This window comes from Dermacentor silvarum, chromosome 5 (genome assembly GCF_013339745.2).
Source record: "Dermacentor silvarum isolate Dsil-2018 chromosome 5, BIME_Dsil_1.4, whole genome shotgun sequence".
Taxonomy (NCBI): Eukaryota; Metazoa; Arthropoda; class Arachnida; order Ixodida; family Ixodidae; genus Dermacentor; species Dermacentor silvarum.
Genome location: NC_051158.1, coordinates 98,964,900 through 98,988,552, shown reverse-complemented (window position 1 = coordinate 98,988,552; position 23,653 = coordinate 98,964,900). Strand labels below are relative to the sequence as shown.

The window sequence follows — 23,653 nt, the reverse complement described above, 5'->3', positions numbered from 1 at the left end:
GTCCTAGCAGTGCCATTCTTGAATGCCGACAGCTGCGGCTTGCTACGCGTGATCGGAGGTGCTGGAGGCAGAGATAAAAACAGTTAAATGAGTCGACACAATCAGTGTCGAGTCAAGTTAAGTCAACACACTGGCCTCCCCGTCATTATAGTTTTCTCACAACCCGGTTACAACATTATCGGTTATAACAATGGAATTTTCGTGGCACTTGAATATTGCTCTAAGTGGGTTCGACTGCAATGATAACGAGGTCTCTCACAGTGGCAGTAATGCCCAGTCTGCTACCTGTTCTTCAGATGCAATATTTTTTTTTGTCCGAATGAACACAAATTGTACGACGAGAAATATGGTGAGTTAGCACTCAGGGCCATTGCCATTTCCATTTCTAGTCTTGAAAATCAGGTACACGTTACATTCGAGGGTGCGTTAGAACCGATTAAATATGGCGATTTACTACAGCTCAGACCACATATAATAACGTAACCTCTTATATAGTGCAGGACCGGATATAATGCTACAATGCTAGTTTCCTTGGCTCGTTTGTTATCTCATAGATCTCAATGCATATGCATACTGCTTATAGTGTAGGTGTGTGACACAAAATACCAGTGGTTGCCATAATATGGTTGCCAGAAAATCCCGTAGACAAGCGAGTAGCGAGCATGCTTCTGAACAAGGTGCGCTGTCTAAAGGGGAGAGTGACGAGGGCGATGTGGAGGAAGAAAAGAAGATGAGCGAACGAACAAGGAAAGAAGAAAAACGGAAAGAAGAACAAGAAGAAGAAGCCGCAGTGGCACCGTGTTGGCTCAGTGGGCGCATGGAGGTTGCCTAAGCAATGAAGAAGCCGTATGCTTTAGTGGCATAGCTCTCGTGTGTCTGGGCCCTCGAGAAAATGGAAATGCATTTTTGCTGCAGCTCCGTGCACGATCCACACCGAACGCATGCATATTGTCGCTCTTCGGCTCTTCAGTTTGTGTGCGGGAAGTAAGTGCAGTCGTGAACTCGCTTTTTCGGACATGAACGGGGTCACAGAAATGTCTGAATGTCGGGCATGCCGGAAAAGCTAACTTCAACAGTAAAATCAATTTGCAGTTTTTTTGCAACCCAAGCAAGGTGGAAAAATTGATTAAGGCAGCACCGTGCGTTGTCGCAATGCGCATTGTCGCTAAGTGCAGATATCACGCGTGCGACCTCGACAATGCGCCACTGCCAGAACCTGTGTTCCGCAAGTTAATCAGTTCATAATGTTGCCCACACAAGAGCTTTCGCCATTCCTACCAGTAAGCTCACATACAAATGTTTGCTACACACATTCATGGTCACTGTCAGCTGGCGAACCCTGCTTCACGCGTGCTGCCGTCAGTGCAGCCTGTGCTCATGATCTCACGCCAGATCAATGTGCATTCTTCTACAGGCACGAAAATATATAAAGGGTAAGTTAAATGCAGTATCCTGACAGCCTGATAGGTCTAACCTGTTATCAGGATAGGCATAACCTGTTAGGCCTAACAGGTTAGGCCTGATGGGCCTAACCAGCGCCGTCTCGTCGGGAGTCTGCAGCCAAAGTTGCTGCTTGGTCCACAGCCAACGAAATTCTTTGCAGTGGCTGTACGGCACTTGGAAAGCAGAGGAACCACCCCACCAACTTAAAAAGCGAGGGCAAATCCCGGTCGTATGCTTCGATACCCGGAAACACGCGGCTGCTTGGCTTTGCGCGTGCACAGCGTTTGAAAGATGTCATGGTTATAGTGCAGTACCACTTATAGTGCGGAAATTTGTGACTCCGGTGACTTACGTTATAAGTGGTCTGTGCTGAACTGCACTTGTTCCTACGAACTACTTTTGGTTTTGGTACCCAGGAGTCGGATAAGAATGACACCATGCGCTGGCTGGTTCCGTTCATGCGACTGCTGCAGCTGGCACACACGAGCAGAGCCAGAAGAAACACAATCAAGGTGGTACTCCGCAAGTGTACACTAAGTGGACTACCTATTTCAGCGCGCACTAAATGGATAAAGAGCTTGAGTGTCGGCAGTGACGATTGGCGCCTGTCCTACTGGCTCCAAGTTCTATCCCATCAGTGCACGTTGAAATTGATAGGCCCCTTAAGTAGGCGCTTGCTGCATACCCACCCTGCACTCTTGCTTATTTTTTTACAAGTGACCTCATTACATCTAGCCTTATTGCTACACAAAGTCACCAAATAAAAAAAAAAAGTTTTTTTTTTCAACGCGCTGGCAGCGCCACTCTTTGGTTACTGCGCAAGTCTCCGCACTTCACTTCACTAACCTGACACTAGGTGACACTATGTGACGCTACGATGCCATCGTGTTGCTCGCTCTTCGTTTTCAATGCCCCGCGCTTGTGTGAAACGACATGCGTCCACGCATCCAGTACCTGGTGTGACATTCTAAGGATGAGTGCTTCGACGAAGAAACGCAAGATATTTACGGCCGATAAAACTACTATCCTTACTTCGTATAGCTGTCTGCTAATTTGCTGTTGCAATCAATGCTTCGCCTTTCGGGCGAAGCTGGGACTTTATTGTTCATCGCAACTTTAGTGTATTGGGAGTAAATCTTAAGCGATACAGTAAAATCTCGTTACAACAAACCCCACATTAACGAACTTTTCATATTTACAAACTTTTCAGAAATCCCCTGTTGACTTCTAATAGTTTCAATGTAAAAATATTTCAGTACAACGAACTTCACAATACCAAACTTTTCAGAATAATGATGGTTACTCAGTTTCCGTGTCATGTTAACAACGCCTCACTACTATGAACCCATATTCCAAAATCTGGGATTCTTAGATTTCCATGTATCAAGTCACGGCAGCTGAAATAGGAGGCTAGCAGATGACAAGGCGCAGAAAGCAGACGCTGCAACGCACTGGTCCGGAAAACCTGAGACGGCACCTGAGGAAAAAACTACGCTGGCACGCAGCATCGGCGCGTCGGAAAGCCGAGCGGCCGCATATCGAAAGGCCAATCGCCCACGATAATCACTCCACGAGTTCCGAAAAAGACTCGAAAGCAGCGCGATGATCACGTGAATTGGTGACAGCGGCATGTCACAAGGGAAGCGGCTGTCGCCCGCACGTGTATACAGGATCTTTTGCGCACGCCTTTTCCGTACCACCCAATCCTCTGATGACACGCCGACGCACGTTGCAATGGATCCGTCCCTGGTTAAGGACGGCACCCTCGCGCAGTGTGCCCGAAGCCCCGTGTGGATGGATATTCCAACAACGAAGCTCAGTAGAGCAGCGGGACCAGCGGCACCCCTGAATGCGCGCATCGGGTCGGGCATCACCGCAAAATACTTTCGCTCTCGACTCGCGCTTTTTCATTCCGAGGCAGGGTAAAAGTGGGTGAGCTCAACAGTCAGGCGAGCCGTTCTTTCTGGGAAGGTGCCAAAGTGGCCGTTCGAACACTAGCTGAGGCGATGACGCATCAAGTTTTGCGAGCGCATGTTCCGCCCAGATAAGTGTCGCCTAGCAACGGAGGCGCGTCTCTTCCTTCTTTCACCCTTCTTTCCGCGCGCCTCTTTTTGTGCTTTCTGCGGCCGTAGTAGCTACATGCGCGAAGAAATTTAACCTTCGTCTCGCGGGGTTGCCACATGATCACAATTCGTACTTTCATGGTGGTGCCATTTACGTGCGCTTGCACTTTCATATAGTTAAGGTGTCCGCCTCAAGCGAGACAGTTGCTGTGTCCACGGCAAGGATTGTGAAAATAAACAAACAAGAAACATTGCGCTTTGAAGGCGACATGGAGCTTCCTTTTTGTCCGTAGTTTTCTTGGCATCAGCATCTGTTTTGAACGCATCACTCTTGTTACACGGTGCTTCGGTGGTGCGTGAATAGCAACTGCGCGGGCTGAGAGCCAACAGCGACGTCTTCGTAGATAGCTCATATGGTGACAACTTATGAACCGATAAGTTAATGGGCAGAATGTTTAATTTCGGGGCTTTCACTATAACGACTTTTCAGAATAACGAACCATTTACCGCGGTCCCCTGAAGTTCATTATATTGAGATTTTACTGTAGTTGTATTTCTGTATGAATGCATGAGTTGCACGGTACTGTAAAGGATATTTTTTCCCTCTCTAATATTTCAGTGCAACGAACTTCATCAAAATAACTTACAAGTGTTTCCCAACCTTTGCACCTGCTAAATGTCATCCTATTAGGTGTGAGAAACATGTGGCACAGTTTCTACAACTTCAAACATATGTGTCCACACTCCTTCAAATGCTGTAGAAGCATGAAGGCCGCTTCTAAAAGTATTACATTATAGTGTGGCGGCATACCTGTGCAAGCGAGAGCATGGTAGAAGTCCTGCTCATCCGGGTGGCCCACAAACAGGTTGTACACGGTCTGCCACATCTGGACAAACTGCTCCTACACACACAAAGGACACCGAGTAAGCAAAGAGGAGCGAAGAGCTGACTAAGAATGTGCTTCAATAAGAACTGTGTCCTGGCTTATTTGGTATACTAGCCAAAGTGCATATTCGGTTCTAGAGAAATCAAACGACGGTCGCAAGTGTGTAACACAAATGCCCAAGTATTAGCTGTGGTGGAGGCTAGGCATTTTCACTTCTGATCTTGAGCTCGCCAAATCACATAAGGTCTTGCTTCCTCCATGACATTTTAGAGTCACGATGCGGTGGCAAACGCTTGTACCGCCACCGACTCATGAAGAGAAAGGTGAGGCGTGACTGTGCCAGAGCAAAACTTCCACGATAATGCAGGTGCAACCAGTGAGTTTCACCACCTGTGATGCATGGAGGGCAACACCATCTGGTGGCGATGCAGAGAACTAAGCTTTGTGTCAAGTGACTGAACTCTCCTTTCTCATTGCCGGAAGTGCACATGGCATCGAATGCCCTTCCACCAATAGAAGCATTTTCTACATGCACAGACATCCAACCATCTTGGTGAGCCACCAAGGTCTGTGCTGTGGATGGTGACGGCCAACGATGATGGCACGAAACTGAGGAACGAGCTAAGAAAAGCTTATGCTTTCAAAGACACCCAAAGAAAGATACAAACACTGATGGAGAAGTCAGCTGCCTGTGTCTTCATCAATGTTACTACCCCTTAGTGTGTTGTGTCTTAGAGCAGCTCAACATAACGAAGATAAATATGATGAAGTAAATAATTTGTACCTTGATATCATCATCACCATCAGCCTATATTTATGTCCACTGCAGCACGAAGGCCTCTCCCTGCGATCTCCAATTACCCCTGTCTTGTGCTAGCTCATTCCAACTTGCGCCTGCGAATTTCCTAACTTCCCTCATGACTCCTACCTTGATATAACAAACATTAAAGAACGATAGACCCATTAGCTTGCTTTCAGTATTGTATAAAATATTCACCAAGATACTTGCCAATGGAATCAGGGCAACACTTGACTTCAGTCAACCAAGACAATAGGTTGGCTGCAGGAAGGAATATTCTACAATGGATCATATCCATGTCAACAATCAGGTAATAGAGGAATTCGCGGAGTACAATCAACCTCTCTATACGGATTTCATAGATTATGAAAAAGCATTTGATTCAGTAGAGATACCAGCAGTCATAGAGGCATTGCGTAATCAAGGAGTTCAGGTGGCATACGTGAATATCTTGGCAAATATCTACAGATTCCACAGCTACCTTGGTTCTCCACAAGAAAAGTAGAAAGATACCTATCAAGAAAGGGGTCCCCAGGCAAGGAGACACAATCTCTCCAATGCTATTCACTGCATGCTCAGAAGTATTCAAGCTCTTAAACTGGGAAGGCTTAGGAGTGAGGATCAACGGCGAATATCTCAGTAACCTTCGGTTTGCAGATGACATTGTCCTATTCAGCAACAATGGGGGCAAATTACAACAAATGGTAGAGGACCTTAAGTGAGAAAGTGTAAAATTAGGGTTGAAGATTAATATGCGCAGAATACAAAGGTAATGTTCAATAGCCTGGCAAGGAAATAAGAATTCAGGATAGCCAGTCAGCCTCTAGAGTCTGTAAAGGAGTACGTTTATCTAGGTCAATTGCTCACAGGGGACCTTGATCACGAGAAAGAAATTTACAGAAGAATAAAATTGGGTTGGAGTACATACGGCAGGCACTGCAAAATCCTGACTGGGAGCTTACCACTGGCATTGAAAAGAAAAGTGTAATCATTGCATTTTACCGGTGCTAACATATGGGGCAGAAACTTTTACGTAACAAAGAATCTTGAGAACGAGTTAAGAACCGCACAAAAAGCGATGGAATGAAAAATGTTAGGCTTAACATTAAGAGACGGGAAGAGAGCGGTGTGGATCAGAGAACAAACGGGGATAGCCGATATTCTAGTTGACATTAAGCGGAAGAAATGGAGCTGGGCAGGCCATGTAATGTGTAGGGTGGATAAGCGGTGGACCATTAGAGTTACAGAGAAGGGAAGAGAAGGGAAGAGAAGGGAAGGGAAGGGAAGCGCAGTCGAGGACGGCAGAAAACTAGGTGGGGTGATGAAGTTAAGAAATATGCAGGGCAAGTTGGAATCAGCTAGCGCAAGACAGGGGTAATTGGAGATTGCAGGGAGAGGCCTTTGTCCTGCAGTGGACATAAATATAGGCTGATTATGATAACAAATATACATATTATCACATATACCAAGTATATCTAAAACGTTTCTCGCTAATATGGGCACATAAAGAATATGTGCTTATAACGAATATCGAACATAACCATGGTATTTCCATGTCAAATGCAGCTTTGTTATAACAATGTTCAAATGCCTATGTATTTTAGTTCGCTACGTGCTTTGAGGAGTAGGAGTAAAGCATCTTTATCCCAATACCCAGTCCAAGCACTCCAGGTCCAGGATCCAGGTTCAGGATTAGATGCTGCAGGCAGAAATAACTTTTCAAAGCTGCTCAAATTGTTGATCACAAAGCATTTCACCATTCATGCAGGCACTGCTCCTATAGAGTGTGTGCCAGGAAGCATAGTCGCCGAGCAGGCGCACCAGTTTTCAAGCTAACGTAAACTAAATTAATTACAAACTCTATTGCTACCACTAACAAAAAGTTGTGGGGACATTCGATCCTCCAGCGTCCCCTAACATTCGTCTTGCCTGCGCGACTCTCGCATCTTCTGGCGTTCGGTTTTCCAGCGTGACACATGCTCCATGGTGGTAGCCACTATAGTAGATGCGCTGCTACGACAAGAGATGGAGCGAGTGCTCCTATGATAGTGCCACCTGGCGGCACCTTCTTAATAAAGACTTAAGCAGCAGAGGGCAACCAGGGCTTGTAGCAGGTTTCCTAGGCAAAAATTTAAGGGTTTTAAACGCCTTCCAAGGCCCTGACAAAGCATTTCCAAGGAACAATGCATCACGACGCCTGACCGCTTGAAAGCAAGACAATGTCTTAAAAAAAATGAGCAAACATTTTTTTTTATTGCACAGAGATGCTCGCTAAGCTATTTGTGCATAAACTATCACCAGCCACCACAAGCAAGATGGCTCCCTACCACAAAGATTCTAATCACATAGGATTGGCTTGACTCTTGGCACGCATAAACCTTGTGGTCAGATACATAAATAAAACCTGCTAAGCTTAGGCGAAAGCAATACTCAAGAATTTTTGAGCACTCCATGAAGATTAAGGGCTTTCAAGGCCTTGTAAATTAGAAATGGCAGTTCTACATTGAAGGGTTTTCGAAGGTTTCAAGGACCGCTACGAGCCCTGGATAGCAGTGAAATATTTCTGGAAATTTCACTATTTCTTACTTGTCACATCTCCCTTGTTTGGGCAACTATTACTGCGGTCCTTACACACAACGCAGTCATGACAACCTACCTGGTTCATGTCAGGAAGGGTTATGTCCGACGACTTGCTGGAAGACCTAGAGGGATCTCCACTACTTCCATCTGGTGAGAACAGGGGAAAAAAAAGTGAATAAGCGCTGGGTACAGCCAACATCATGTTGAAAAGACAGAACAGGAAGGAAGGTCATGAGAACACGAGAGTAACCCTCATTCAAGCAATAACTAAACAGCCAAGAACAGGAAAAATGCTGCTAAACAAGTAATGTATACAAGAACTCAGCTGAAATAGAGAAGTGGCTCTGAAAGTATATGCTCCAAAACTGATGATGGCATTTGATGCTCTAGCATAATGCTTTTGCTGGATGGTACAGGAAGGCTAGTCTCAATTAGCGAAGTCTCTGAACTGATGAGAGTAAAATTAAAAAGAATTTACTGCATCAATGGCTCCAAATCACAGTATCAAATAACTTTTTATTGAGATAGCAAATATATGAGCATTCTAGCTGAATTCTTGCCATTGGCATCGGTGTCGCTGTAAGGTTCCACATAAAGCACAAGTGCGAGGGGAAGCGTGCGAAGGTGAGAAGGACGGTGGCCTGATGTGCATCATCCTCCTGTGTGCCCAGTGTTGGAGGTCACGTGATCAACAGTGTACTGGGGGGGGGGGGGGGCAGGTGAGTATGCATCTTCTCCTCTATCCTGGCTCTGACTGCACATGGCTGTCTGCGCGAGTGAGTGCGCACTGTATCTTGGAGGTAGTCTCTGGCAGGTGCAGAGGCAGGGTTAGCTGGTGGCTGCATCTGCACTGTCTTCCTGAGCGCCTTGGGCTGGAGGTCGCATAATCTCTAGTTTCGAAGACATGTTCAAGGGAGTGGCAGCAGAAGCATTTACGCCCCTCTGTTTGCGCTCATCATGGCAGCGTTGTGACCGCAAGCGTTCGCGGTCATCGAGTGAAATCTGTTAATGCTTGCCTGTGAGCACGTGATACTGTACTTGTGAATTGAATTAGTTTGTGAACGTCTATTAAGAGTTTATATGGCCGACAAATCTACAAACCTTACTTCATGTAGTTGTGTTTTGCTATCTTTGTTATCTCTATCAATGTTTCGTCTTTTGGGCAAAACTGTGACTTTTCAGTGTTCGCAAGCAATTAAAAAAAAGGAAGACCCTGAAAGATGTCTGGCCCTATCTGCTAAGCTTAGTACAGACAAATAAAACCGCAGTCTGCGACGGTCCACTCAAGTGATATGCCTCACCACCAATCTTGTAGCGCGATTACTTGTGATCTTAAACCCTTTGAATGCTGTGCCCATATATACTTGTGTCGCGTGCGCTAGGAGGGGCGTTTGTAGGTGAACGGGCAGTAACATGATCAAGCGTGCGCATTACGGGGTTCTTTCCTGCTCCTACTAAGCTGGATAGGAAAGAAGGGCGCGCGCCACTTTGCTTGCACCAATTCTGTCTCGGTGTGCATCTTTCCTTGTAATTTTTACGGCACGCAACATTGTGATAGCGAGTGATGCATTGAACCTGAGCCTTTAGGATGAGTTTGTCCAAAAAGCGGCCCATGGAAGCAAGAAATTTTATTCGAAATATCCTTTGAGCTGTTTTTGGAGTTTGAATTTGCAGGAGCTTGTTTTCTCTATTCAAATACATAGGGTTCTGCCGGGACAAACAGAGCAGTTCAAATTATCCGTCAATTCGAATGAAGAGATTTCAAATTACCGGGATTTCATTGTATGTGGGCCAAAATGGCTTATGCTTCTTAGTGGTCAGGGGTGAGGCACTACCACACTCACAGCTGCTGCTCAGCGAGGTCGAGCCAAAGAACGAGTCCGTGTCTCGGTTGCGCTGGAGCACGGCGTCGAGAAGCTCCACCCGCTGCTGCAGTTGTGGCTGCTGCGAAACCTGTGCGCCACCCTCCGGGGCAGGAGAAGACAAGACCTGGTCGACGGAGGCCCCCTCCTCCAAGGAGCTGAAGTACTCCTCTGCCTCGGTAGCAACTTCGGTGCTCTCTGCGGTCGGGACAAAGCAAAGCGAGTTGGCCAAAACGACTGAACGATGTCCAAATGATTGTCCTATGGGGCAAACTGCTCGTGTTTGGAGGCAATGGCTCCAACAAGCATGCTGAAGAGGGTGCAGATTTGCTTCAGTGCCTGTTGTACAGCTAGCTCACAGACTATGAAAGAAAGGCAATTAGGAGCAAACATGCCAAATAATAAGTGCAAGTTTCTCATTTATTCATTTACGTTTTGACTATTTCTGAATGACTATAACTGAGACCCTCGGAAACTTTTCTGTCAGCTAGTGGTGGCTTCAGCTAGCTAACTTGGGCTGGTGAAGGCACCAAAAGGCAGGACTATGAGGGGGTCACTGCATGGAGGTTGGTGCCCAATCTCCCTTCCCTTCATTGATATTGCCTGTGAGCATTTCAAGTTCAACTCTACGCTTTCCAACTTTTTTCATACTACACGCCGTAACTGTTTACATAGGTTTTGGTTTTTATGGGGGCCAATGTGTTGAAAGAAAGTTGATATCAAAAAATAATGCAGACACCATCGAAACTGATCATCAAGTAAGTGAATAGCTTTCTGACCCACCGAATTACCCAAGAAACTTGGTGGACCACTGAAATGCATTGGACGAACCAGCAAGACTATGAAGGTGGTATGCTTAAGACTATAATGGTGTTTTGACGACCAAAGTATAATGTAGTGGTGCGTAATGCTTTTAGACAAGTAAAGCAAAGATTTGTAGTGGGTCAATAAAAGATTTCATTTTGTTTTAGCCAGAAGCTTTTCTTTGGCAGCGCTTGCGTTTTTTTCACTACTGCGTAAACGACACAATGCTTCTCTCTCCAGCCAATGCAGACTGGATGTGAAGATGAAAGCTATCACCCTTGTTACCTAGTGACGAACCCTCCGATGCACGTGCACATAGTGGAGAGGCCCCTCCAAGTGAGCGACACCTCTTGGCAGCTTCTTGTGAAGCTACATGGCCAGCCCGCCAAACACAAACGGGAATGACAATGCGTGCACACATTTGGCCAGATAAGGAAAAGAATTAATCCAGCTCCCAAAGAAAGCTATTTGCTTTAAAATTGTGGCACAGCCTCAAGAATACGCAATTTGAAACTAAGTTTAGCTCCATAGTGCTGCACACTGACCCTGCTCGGGGCTGTCGTCTGCAGAGTCTCGTTGAGAATCTTCGACATCGCCTGGCTGGCAGACGGCCAAGTGAGCGCCGTAGAGGAGCCGCAGCCGGTCGTCCATGTCACCACGCGAAGACATAGCCAGAATCCGGCAGAAGTCGGCCAGGCTCACCCATCCGTCGCAGTCGGTGTCGGCTAGCCTGAACAGACGCACACCTAGACGACGTGGATGCTCGCCACGACTCCATGGGCCTGCCACAAAAAAAAAAAAAAAAAGTCGCACTGCTTCAGACACTGGAAGGATGCAGTGTTACTTTGACCTGTCCATAATATTCACAGCTTCTAACCTGCATGCTTTAAAATTCATAAAAGGCCACGGACGCGACACCAAGATCAGGGAGGGAGGGCATATTACGCATTCCTTTTTCAATGTTTGCCTTGAGAACCCACTTTTTATCGTATACACATGCATTTATTAGCCATGATTTGCCTCTAGATGCAGCATACAAGCAGCAACAAACTTAGAATGGCACAAATTGACAATCAACAAAGTTTTTTTCAATCCCAGTGACTCTTTCAGCGACTATGCTATTGCAGATTTCGCCAGCTTGATGAGCTTCTCTGAATTAACTAGCTCCAAGCGAGTACCCATCTGGTGTCATTTCATCACCAGAAGACTTCCAACAAAGGTTCAGAGACTGACAAGCACAACGTTCTTGAGAACACATTTTCCAAAAAACTTGATGCAACACTCATAAAATTGTAACCTGTGCTCAAATTTGTTAACTTTATGGAAATTCAGGAGAGTTGGCAGGTATGCATATCACATGCTTTCATTGAAACTCTTTTGTCATGAACAAGTGCTCCTCGAAATCCTTTGTCCCTCGAAGGGGACAACGGACAGAGGACTTGCCACTGTATCATGCTAAGCTACCCTTGGTGTTTACCATTGTAATGTGGCACACTCGGCATTTCACAAAAGTTCTTAAACAATTATTACATGCAGTTCAGCAGAAATTAAGAGACAATGCTTTCCACAACACATTACTTCCTTAATCCGGTTTCATTCTCGGACAAGGATTCGTTCAGTTACAATACTTTTTTTTTTTTTTTCGGAGGTGTCTGGCAGTTTTCTTTCTTGCTTTGTACTGTGCTCTCAGGTGGATGCATACATTTGCTTTGGAAACTTTATCCTGTTGGTTGATCCTCACAGGAATTCATTTGCTTAAAACAAAACAACACGGCACTCAGTGTATATGTCAACGTGGTTAGTGCTCACAGAGTTCTGACGGGGGTAGAGATAACAAAGGCTTCCTGCCTCAAGCACTTCGCCTTTGAACAAAGCCTAAGTGCAGGGCCAAGGCACACCTGCATCATTGTTTATTGGTTTGCGGCAAGTTTTGAACCCGCAACCTCCCAAAACCGAGACAAGCACTTAACCAGGAGGACATGACAACCCTTTCCCTTGAGTCTTTGCGTTGCTCCTTCTAGTGTCATCACCCTTCCATTGTGGTTCCGTTTGTGTTGTTTAAAGATACAAACTCTGCTGAAAGGAGCATCTGTTGCAACGTCGTCTGCTAGATGAAATGGTGAAAAAATAAACGGAAGGAAGTAGTTGGAGGACCACACACGACAGAAAACATGCATGCAAGGCTGGACGGAGAATTAAACAGGAATGAATGTGTGTTGTTTAGTGGCGCAAGAGCCAAGTATGGCCAAAGAGCGCCAGGCCAGTGTGAACGAGTGATGAATTACGAGAGGTGCATATTTTGTGGCTGTAAAGGGACCTAAAGAAACGGTCACTGTAAAGTATGTAAAATCTATAGGTAATAAGATAATATCAATGGCTAATGAGGTGTATTATGGACACGAAAGATACACTGCAAATGAATGATGATCACAACTGATGAGCACAACCGCCTAAACAAAGCCCTTGATACGCAAGGGCCTGGAGGCATGTACTACATCAAACTACTATCACAGCGGCATCCTCTGGAGAGAGGCCGTACTATGAATTTCTTGAGCTAATAACACGTAATTAAAAAGGCAATCGGCTTACGTGTTTAATCTCAATTTTTCTGAAAGCCTTGTCTGTCTCTACAATAGAGCCTGCTTCACAGCCAACAAAGGCTGCTGCTTTTCACCACTACCTTTCCAATACCCTCACGTTACCTTTTTGCCACCTGGGGTTCTTTAACGTGCACCTAAATCTAAGTACACGGGTGTTTTCGCATTTCGCCCCCATCGAAATGCGGCCGCCGTGGCCGGGATTCAATCCCGCGACCTCGTGCTCAGCAGCCCAACACCATAGCCACTGAGCAACCATGTCCAAATTTCCGGAGTCCCCCACTACGGCGTGCCTCATAATCAGCACTGGTTTTGGCACGTAAAACCCAAAAATTTAATTTAATTTTTAACCTTTATGCCACCTTCCTCATGGATCTCACAAACAGGAGTACTATATTTACTTGATTATAACTTGCATTTTTTTCCCCAGGAAAGTTCACTAATGGCGAATTTGGCAAATCACACTAATATGCATTAGGGCGCCCTGATGCACCATTTCATCCAACTATCATTGCCCCAGGGTGCCACTGCACACTGGTACGATTTGACAAATTTACCATAAAATATGACATGTGTGCTAGAGTTGAGTGCGAAACCAAAACTGTAGTAGACGGTGTCGAAATTGTAGCCCCCAATCTTGAGAGCCGTGCTTTGCTGTACTGCGGGTGCCAGAAGTTTGTCATCATTAAGCACTACCTACAGCAGGTGTCCAAATCGCAAGTCCAGCAACCTCAGAGTTCAAAAAAAATTTTTTTTTCAAGTGAAAACAAATCGACATTTCTCTCTCTCACCATGGAAATCTGGTGAGGAAACAAGAAAAGGATATCAAATTTCTGCATTTTTTTTTTGAGTATATGAAAATCTGGCTGGGCCAGATGTCGTCCAACAGTTGAGGGCATGCGAGAATAGAGTAGATACAGTAATTTAAGATCCCTGGAACACACGTCTTTGTCCTGCAGCTCACTGATGAGAACGACAATGACTATGCAACCCAACCACCTGGTCCCATTTTCGGACTCACCCATGGCACCCAGGAAGCTGAGGAACTGGTCCATATCCAGGTGGAACAGCTGCTCGCCATAGGGGGCGCCAGTGTCGACGTTGGGCGGAGCCACGCCTGGCGGTCCCGTACCCCAGCTGTGCTGGCTCAGTTGCTGCTCCTGCAGGATCACAAAGGCCAGTTTCAATGAGGTGCACTGTACCAGACAGCCTATCCATGGCGGCTTGGATTTCATGTAGTTAATTGTCATGAGTAAAGGGACAACACTCAGAAGAAGAATGACGATGACGAAGAGCACGCAGTGTTCCAAACAGCACGAGTACTCGAAGCGCGTGATCCGAGACATGATCGAGCGAAAAACAATGATGAGCTGGCATTATTTGCGTGGCTCTGGGCCAAGAAGGTAGTGGCACCAGCATCACACTGGTGACGGGAGCCGTGGAGGTTCGGGCCAAGAAGTCCGTGACGCTGGCAGTCCAGGGTGTGGCCGTCGACCTCGGCGACGTTCGAGTGAGGCTCCTTGGACCCGCTGCAGCCTCTCACGGAAGTTCCGGGCACTCCAGTAGGGATCCCCCTTCTGAGGCAGACCAGCATGCAAGATAGTCCCCGGGGCGCCTCGTCGGCACTTGAGCAAGGCGCCGGACGAAAGCAGCGGCCGAACCCGTTAATAGGCCTAACCCGCCGGGCCTCTCTGCCACGTCATCGACAATGACCGGGACACGGGCGTCTACCAAGGTGACGCCACCTTCAGGATCGTAGGGAGTAGCGAGAGAGGTTAGAGTTATCAGACTGTTAGGAGTGTGGGGGTTAAGACTGGCTAGAAGGACAGCTTAACTGGTTGATAGTTTTGTATACGGTTTAGAGCCGCTGGTACGTGTTGCACTTATTTCTTAAGGTTATTATTGTCGGTTTGTTTTTCTGGGGACTCTTTCGTTTCGCTTGCTCTCAAAATCATGCGTGCCGTGCCATCATACGTGCCTCCGTCCATCTCCTAAACATCAGTGCCCCCGAGATCTGTGACATTAATGCATGTCAAGTGGTTCTGCCAACATAACATCGTAGGTGTGGATGACAGCAAGAAAGTAGCCTGAACAACAGTATTCTCGCTCACCTTTTCTGTTGTCCCCATGTAACGTTACGATGGTGAACCCAATTAGCCTGCCCATTGTAAAGTGGAATATACTGGACAAAGAACAATAATAAATAATTGCGGCAGAACCCATCTCATAATGGATGTTGACGTTATTGCAATTAGTGTTGAAGTAATGTGGCGACACACCGTATTGCCACTGCAGAGACGTGTCATGTATGAGGCATTTATGCGACTGGGCTCTTCTAGACGCTTCCCTCTAGATGCATTGTGCCATCCAGTGGCACAGTGCATTCACCGACGATTACGATACTCCCTAATGCGAAATTTGAGCGAGCGCAGCTCTATACGTGTTTTAATTTCACAATATATTCGCTAGCGTGGAAAATCTGTCTCGTATGGCATGTAGCCCACGGAGTGAAGTGTGGCGCGACTGCCTCACTAATCAGGAGATTGCGAGAGGCAGCATGCGGGTGACGCGTGGGCACGATTCACAGCAGCCCCTGCAGACAGACCTCTGTTCCTGCAGCGCTTTGTTTCTACATGCCTTATTCAGGACGCGCTCACCACATGCCTTATCGTTGGCGTCATTGGTGAACAGGCGACATGCAATACTCTGACGCCGTCTCACAGCCATCGCCGCTGCAGAGCCCGTCTTGCGCGGCCTCAGCAAGCTGCTGTGAGCTCAGCAGCTCACTGCAGCTCGTCGTGGCACCTTGCGGCGGCTGCGGTATCTACGTTACATAGCAGACGCAGCTATATGCAACTATGTGCGCTTGCGCTCATGTGCTCCAGTCTGGCCTTGCAACGTGCTGCAGACCGGCTTTGTCATGTACCAGCCTGACTAACGAATAGTAGCCACATCCAGATTATGCATTTAGAAGCTCTGTGAATACCTTAATACCAAGCGATGTCTACCAAGGCATCTAACCAGGATCTTCCAGGAACGAAGGCACAGTAGGTTGCACGTGGTTTGAGGCTAGTTGAGTGTTCAAAACTAACCGAAATTAGCGTGACCCGATGGCTATGGCACCGACAAGCAGTGTGGCAAACATTTTATTCCTGCGTGGGCGGGCACGGCCGAGCGTAAGCAGACGGTATTCGGCTTCCTCTAGAAGTACGGCATTTTTGTCTACATTCGAAACGCAGATTTTCGCTTACTTCAGCCTATTTAGTAAACTGCACCAACAAATATACACTGTAACAGCAGAAAGAAGCACACTGATTAAAACAACCTTTTTTGATTGATGTCAGCTATTGGCCAATGGCAGCGCCTTATGGGAATCTGCCTGCTGACGTCAAGGGGGCAGCCACAAGCAGCCCCGAAAGGGTGAGGAGATGGCCTCTGTTGAAAAGAGTGTGTGAGAAAAAGGTGGCTTCACGCTACGCTTGTGAGCCCCCATGCACCGCACGAGTGCAAAATTTGTCTGAGAATGTGTTTTCTCACCAAACCCTAGTGGTGGTTCAGGACCCCTTTAAGAGGCCATGACTCCTGAATGTTTTGGAAACGCCTGCTAGAGCAAAAGCTGCTCGCAGCGTGGCGTGATTTCAGCCATTGTTTTTCGCTCTAGGTGTAATTTAGCACAGCAATTTCAGTGATGGTGCAATTGGCACAACTGCCCAACCTCTGTGAATTCGTCCTCTGGTTTGGTGGCTCTTTATGCTTTATGTTGAAAAACACGTCAACGTGCTTCAGCTGTGAACGCACCCTGATGAGTGCCACCAGATCGCTGAGCTCATCCTGCGTCAGGAGTGCCGAGATGCGGGGGTCCAGGCTCAGGCTCCTCAGCACGTTCTTCACACTGGCGTCTTGCAGACCCTGCAAAGGACATTGTGCATGACAAGTGTTGTCATTACTTCTAGCAAAGATTCCGCTAGAATGTGATTCAAAACCCGCTAATACTCCAGTGAATTTACTAAGAATCGGCTATGAAGTTTGATTGATTGATTGATAGGGTTAAATCTTCAAATGTGATACACAAACTATTAGAGATGACAGAGTGAAGGGCTCCATATTAATTTTGATAAGCTGGGGCTCTCTAAAGTGCTCGTAAATCTATGTAAACAAACGTTTTTGCAGTCTGCCTTCGTTAGTATGTGGCCACTGTGGCTGGCAATTGAGTCCACAAACTTGTGTACAGCAACAGAACGCTCCAGCCACATAGCCACAATCACAGAATGAGAAATTTTAATGAGAAAAGTGAGGTGTAGTAAGCAAACACTTTTAAAGCCTTCAAGCATCAACTGTTACGGCCCAGCTAACTGACTACATATTGAAAACTGCTCCATGTTTAAAATACAGGGTGCGATGGAAGAGCCGGACGCACAATAATTTGACTGCGATGTATGTGTCATCAAAGACAGGCACTGTGGGCCACTTTTGTCATTCTGCTAAAGTGAAAATTCCCCTGAAGAAAAAGGAGGAAAAAAGAAAAAGAGAAATCAAACTCCACTAGAATTCTCCAGATGTCTCTTGCTAAAATTACAAAAATACTTGCCATCTGCTACAAAACAAGTCAAAAACTACACCACATATAATGGCAAATCTATTATAAAGGCAACACTCTGTCGAACATCTACAGGTGGTATGAAAAGCTTATGAAAGGTGAGATCTGTGAAGAAGTTTGAATTTCTGAGCGATTCTTGACTGTAGCCAGTACACTTCAAAACGCTAGGTTGTTCGCATATACTAGTATGGGCTGGAAATATGAATACCAGGTGCAGAAATATTTAGCTTTTTTTCATATCCCATGGTCTGTAAGCTTTTGCCACCGACTGTACATTCCTTTCTCTGTACAAAGCAGATTAACCTGCGATTGGGAACGCCAAAGATCCAACTGTTTGATTCCACACGATTCAAAATGTAACAGCGTGACTTTGGATGAGGACACAAACTGAAGAGCCAACGAAGACAAGCACTGCAGTTGGGGATATATCGGGTGTTCTTACCTGCACCAAATTTTTAAAAGTCACCTGTGGCAGAAAGCACAATTCTCACCCTTGAACTAAATTACTCGATGAGGAGGACACAACTTCCATCAGTAATCAAATGCGGAATCAACTAATCAAAAAATTTCACTAATTAAGTTTCTTACTGGTAATTAATTGTAGCTAGTGAACTTGCAAGGCAAATGAATTTTGAACAAATTTGGGGGATGGCACCGGGTTTGAGATATACTCTGTCATAGTTGCGGTAAAAATGCACTGTTGCTCCACTTCTTTAAGAAATCAAGGTTTTATCCATTGAAGCACAAAAGTAACTGGAACGCCAATGCATTTCGTCACACACTTTGAAAATAATTATCTGGAAACTGGTGTCCACCTGCAATTTCCTTCAAAGTGGATACCTGTTGTAAACTCACCGGCTACAATTCGTAAATTTCAGTATGTTCGGGAAAGTAATTTGTAAGTGAATTAATTACCAAATCTGCCAATTAGTTGATTACGTATTTCAATTACTCGTAGAAGTAATGTCTGCCTCATCGACTACTTCAGTTAAGGGTTAGCACTGCTATCTGCCACAGATGATTTAAAAAAATTTGGTGCAGCTTAAAAAAAAAGAAGAAAAAAAAAGAAAACACCTGATATAGATGGTTTAGAGTGCGCGATACCTGCAGTGAGTCCGCAGGCACAAGAAACTTCCGGTAACGTGCCTTATCAATCTACTACACCAAAACAAAAAGATTGTTTTTAAGTTGTTTCAATGTACAGAAAGTCGCCTTTTGTATTTTCAAATAAAAGAAAGGTGCATAACACTTCAGGACCAACACTTGTTATTTTCTACACAATCTACTGCAAACGTGGTTAGTAAAATTGTGATTATGTACAGGAGAAAAGCGTTGAAAACCTGCAGGCTTCACTTTTAGCACACGCCTTCTACTTGCCATTGGCTTTTTTTGCCCACTAAATTTGGCTGGCTACGTCAGTGGGCAAAATCGGAAGCCGTCCACGGCCTATGTTTGTAACCACGAAAGATGATCTCGAGAAAATGTAAAACATGCCTGCGTGAAGCGACAGCTAATGTACAGACTCACCTGGACAACACTGAGCCTGTGCTTGAGGCGAAGCTTCTCTATCATGCTCGATGTGAGGAAGCCGTACTTGCTGTACGAGTCGTAGACTAGAGTCGAAATATCCACGGTTGCCTGCGAGACACCAGAAAGGAGAGACTATAACATTAAAGGGACACTCAAGAGAAATATAATTCGCACTTAATCAGTAGGTTACCATTCTACAATATGAAAAAAAAAAAAAGCCACTCTTACTGTGAGAGGAAGCTTGGCAAGCTGGCCAAGACACAAAAGCGAAAGATGAGCGGAAACACCACCTCTTAGGTTCTGCCACTAGCTCATCATAATGTCATGGATTTTGATGGTGTCTGCTAGGGCATAGTTAATGTTCTATCAGTTAATATGGATGAGACTCTATTCTAAAGAAGCCAAACACTGAATTTAGCATGCTTAGAAAAATTTTCACATTGACACAAGAAGCCAAAATATGAGAAAATACTTGGCAGTCTATGACATCACCCTGATGTCCAAGCGCTGGTGTTCTGGGACGAAATTTTAGAAATAAATGCTTAAACCTCATTTTATGTCCTATTAATCAACCTGTTTCTGAAAAAATTAACGAAAAGAAAGCTTTGTGACAGCACTTTACTAACCTCAGCAGAGGTGGTGCTCCTGTTTAGTGTTCTCTTTAATCACGAGCAGTGGTAATGGGGCTGCAACTAAGTGCCGTAGAAGACATCATTACAGTTTACTTCCCGGCATCAGGAAATCCGCATCGCCAATTAATTTGACCCAGTCTGGAAGTCTTAATATTTTATTACGCAAAGACTTCAAACATAGCACAGATGAATCTCAATATAACAAACACACACACGAATCTCAATATAACAAACACACACACGAATCTCAATATAACAAACACACACATAGCAATTTATTAGATATAACAAAGTGAATCTAAAATGTTTATTGCCTATATCAGTGTGAAACAAATGTATGCCTATAATGAATAGTGAACAGTATAACGAAAGTATTTTTGCGTTGGATACGACTTTGTTATGATGAAGTTGGACTCTCTGTCGAACATAGAATAATTTGCACCGGAGGCAAGCGTCAATTGGCAGATTTCGAGTAATGCACATCCCACTTCCTGTCCAAGCTGTGCAGCATGTGTCACCGATACTGAAAGCATGCCTCCTGACATACGCACATTGAAGTAAAAAAATTAAAAATCGGTGGACTTTGGTGACTCCTTTGGCGCTGAACTCTTTTACTGATACGGCAGCAGGCTCTCACAATGGACACCGTTGTCTTTTCAAAAAGAACAACCTTACGATGCGCACAATGTTGTCTTTATATGCTACGATATTGCCTTCCACATATAGCAGCAGTACATACACAAAGAATGGCTGTTCCATGTTGGTAACATACCAGTCCAACTTGAAAGGTGTTAACTTGCACTGTTCTCATTCTAAATACAGTAGAACCTCATTTGAATTAATGAAGGTATCAGTCAGATGAAATATATGTGCAGTAAAGTTGAACATTTCATCTGAGCCCTTGGAATTACTTCTAATCATGGGCTCATGCAGAGTATATACAAGTATAAATAACTCAAGCACACCTTTGTAGAAAATGTCTAGGTTTGAATAAATATAAGAAAATAAAGAGTGAAGGACAAAAAAACGAGGAATGATAATTGTCTTATACATGTACATACATTCTAAAACTGAAATTCGTTGATAGGGTCCCGTTTTGTACCATAAAAATGACCCAATACATTTATGCTTCTTTTTTACCGGTTACTATGATCCCAGGAAACATGATCTTTTGACACCAGCATTCAGCACACTCGAACCTCGTTATAACGAAACAATGGATATAACAAAGTAAATGAAATTTCGCTTGAAGTCCCTATAGAGATCCATGTATTTAAAACCTTATTCTAACGAAATGAAATTGTCCTGCCAATGGATATAACGAACTAGATGCGCTTCCTAAACGAAAAAATACTCGACCGTTGCGCGCCGAGTACATCACTTTTCGCAGGGTTCGGCACTTGCTCGCCGCTGCTGTTAAAAACTAAAAACTCCCATGTCGAATACATCGACGAGCAACACTGGTCTTTCTCGCCACCACGCGCACCTGTGCACAAGCAGCAGCTCGCTGTCGCACTTCTCCACTGACCTCTCTCTTGTGCATGCCTGGCTATGCGAGCCGCGCCATGCTGTGCGGCGACACACGGCGATGCAAAAGATTAGTGCATTCACTTCTCTCTTTCACTATGGCGCACCACGCAGACAGCCGCAGCTGGGCCTGGCCTCAGAGATCTCCCCGGCGCAATCTCAGGGCCACGCCAGGCCGCGCATTCGCTTCTCCCTCTCCCGGCATGGCTTCCGAGATTGCATTGGCGTCAGTGCAATCTCGGAGGCCAAGAGCTGGCCGAGCCAAGCTGATGCGGCGAAGTTCGCTAACCTCCTCGATCACACAGCGGAGCGCTGTGTTGTGTGCCACGTGCTGCTCGACCGGCACGAGCCACTTAAGTGGAAAGCAGACACGAAGGACCATCACAATGGAACAGAAGGCAGCTATCTAAAGGCTGTTGTGTCAGATGCCAAGTCGCATGTTGCACACACCGAAGATTGTTTTGTTGTTTTATTCAAATTTCAATTGCATGGGTGGCTGTGTAGCAGTTCCGTGAGCCGCAAAGCCGTCTTCTTATTTCCATGCTTACAATTGTGCATCCCATTGGCCATATATTGCAGTAAATGGCAAAAATGAATATAACGAAGTAACTGATATAACAAAGTAATTTTGGCTCCCCCTTCAATTTCATTGTAACGAGGTTCGAGCGTATATCACAAAATTGCGATTGTGTGATATGTTTTATGGTCACCAGATCCCACGTAAACAAGAAAAGGTGCGAAGCATGCATGATTGAGATCTACTCCCGGGTCATCACGCGTCATCATTCACAGCTATCACCGCAAAATAATTATGATAAGCGTAAGTGTACTGCATGTTTTTCATATGAGGTAACCCAAACTCCCCGCCGTTTCCTGCTGCATGCGGCGCGAAGCGAGCGTAATGTTTCACTCTGGCGTCATCGTATTCTGGCGTTGCCCAACAGCTCGATTTCGTTTAGATTTCCCCTCACGGTCTTAAAACAACAACGTGCGTAACACGGCACTCGGGCTCCACAAGCACGATACGCGTCGGTGTCGCGTGGCCGCTACGATGCTCGCCGAGTGGGCATGCCAAAACTTGAGTGGGCATGCCAAAACTTGAGTGGGCATGCCAAAACTTCCCGCCACGATGCTTTCCCGAAGAAGCTGCTGGCCCAGGCCGAATTATAGGAGCGCAAACGTAAGCTTGCCGAAGCTGCAAAAACGACAATGCGCGTCTCGGATCGCTCGGGCTGCACAAGATCGGGATGCGTCGGCGTCTCGTGCTGCAACAATTTGCACAACGCTTCGCACTACGTAGTTTCAACTACAGGTGAGTCTGCAGAATTTTTTTTTGTGACTTTGGATTGTATGTCTTCCCAGTTAGAATGTTTTAGGGGCGAAGCTCCTTAGGGTGTGGGTCTGTCCCTCCTCTGTAGTATTTAGTAGTAGTAGTAGTAGTAGTAGTAGTAGTAGTAGTAGTAGTAGTAGTAGTAGTAGTCGTCGTCGTCGTAGTAGGTAGCCACGTCTACTTTTATGGAAAAAAAAAATTCCGAAAGTTGTGTCTGTAGCGCGGAATCGAACCAGGGACCCGCCGCTTCCGAACGTGCGGCGCTAGCCACTACGCCACGAAGCGCACATGGACACACGCACCACGATGACAATAAATAGCCAACATTAACGAAAGGCTGCGCGTTTCTAACTCGTTTGTGCTAGCGCGTTACGGCCCGTGTAAGAAGCTGGTGTAAGACACTGTGGCCTCTCCACCTTACCCCCGTATTCATAAACGCTCCTCGACTTGAACTTGACTTGCCACCGCCTTGGGCAGCGCGTTCGAAACGCGTTGAAGGCGGTGGCAAGTCAAGTTCAAGTCGAGGAGCGTTTATGAATACGCCTGAGGAGGGGCGAAGCACTATTATCAGCCACAATACGCACTGACAACTGCACGGAAGCCGAAGAATGTGCCATAGCCCTCGCCATCAGCGCTCAACCCCCAGATAAGATCATACATATTCTTACAGATTCCCAGCAAGCATGTCGAAACTACGCACAAGGACGGATTTCACCGATCGCTCATAAAATTCTACACAAGAAGCAAAACATTCCACTAGTTCACCTAGTCTGGACACCTGGGCATGCGTCTCTCCCTGGCAATGAGCGCGTTCATGCGGCAGCCCGAGGCCTAACCCTCCAGGCACCGGTGGAAGACCAGTCCAACCCAGACAAGGTGGAAACGATACCGCTTACATACACGCATATACTACAACACCACAGACTATCCCGTAGAATATTCCCCCCACCACACGTGAAGCTAAACCGTGCAGATGCAGCCGCTTGGCGTCAGCTCCAAACT

At 45.8% G+C, this 23,653-nt stretch overlaps 1 protein-coding gene across 1 annotated transcript in view; it reads right to left on the bottom strand.

Moving 5' to 3' along the window:
- LOC119453640 (TBC1 domain family member 9) overlaps nt 1–23,653 on the bottom strand; it is a 94,318-nt gene that overhangs the window by 14,117 nt on the left and 56,548 nt on the right. Inside the window, exons 22-28 of the mRNA XM_049668310.1 lie at nt 19,160–19,270; nt 16,834–16,944; nt 14,057–14,195; nt 10,984–11,220; nt 9,617–9,832; nt 7,849–7,919; nt 4,318–4,408 (exon numbers count right to left, since the gene is read on the bottom strand). Coding sequence (XP_049524267.1) covers nt 4,318–4,408; nt 7,849–7,919; nt 9,617–9,832; nt 10,984–11,220; nt 14,057–14,195; nt 16,834–16,944; nt 19,160–19,270 — 976 coding nt within the window. The remainder of the gene's footprint in view (nt 1–4,317; nt 4,409–7,848; nt 7,920–9,616; nt 9,833–10,983; nt 11,221–14,056; nt 14,196–16,833; nt 16,945–19,159; nt 19,271–23,653) is intronic.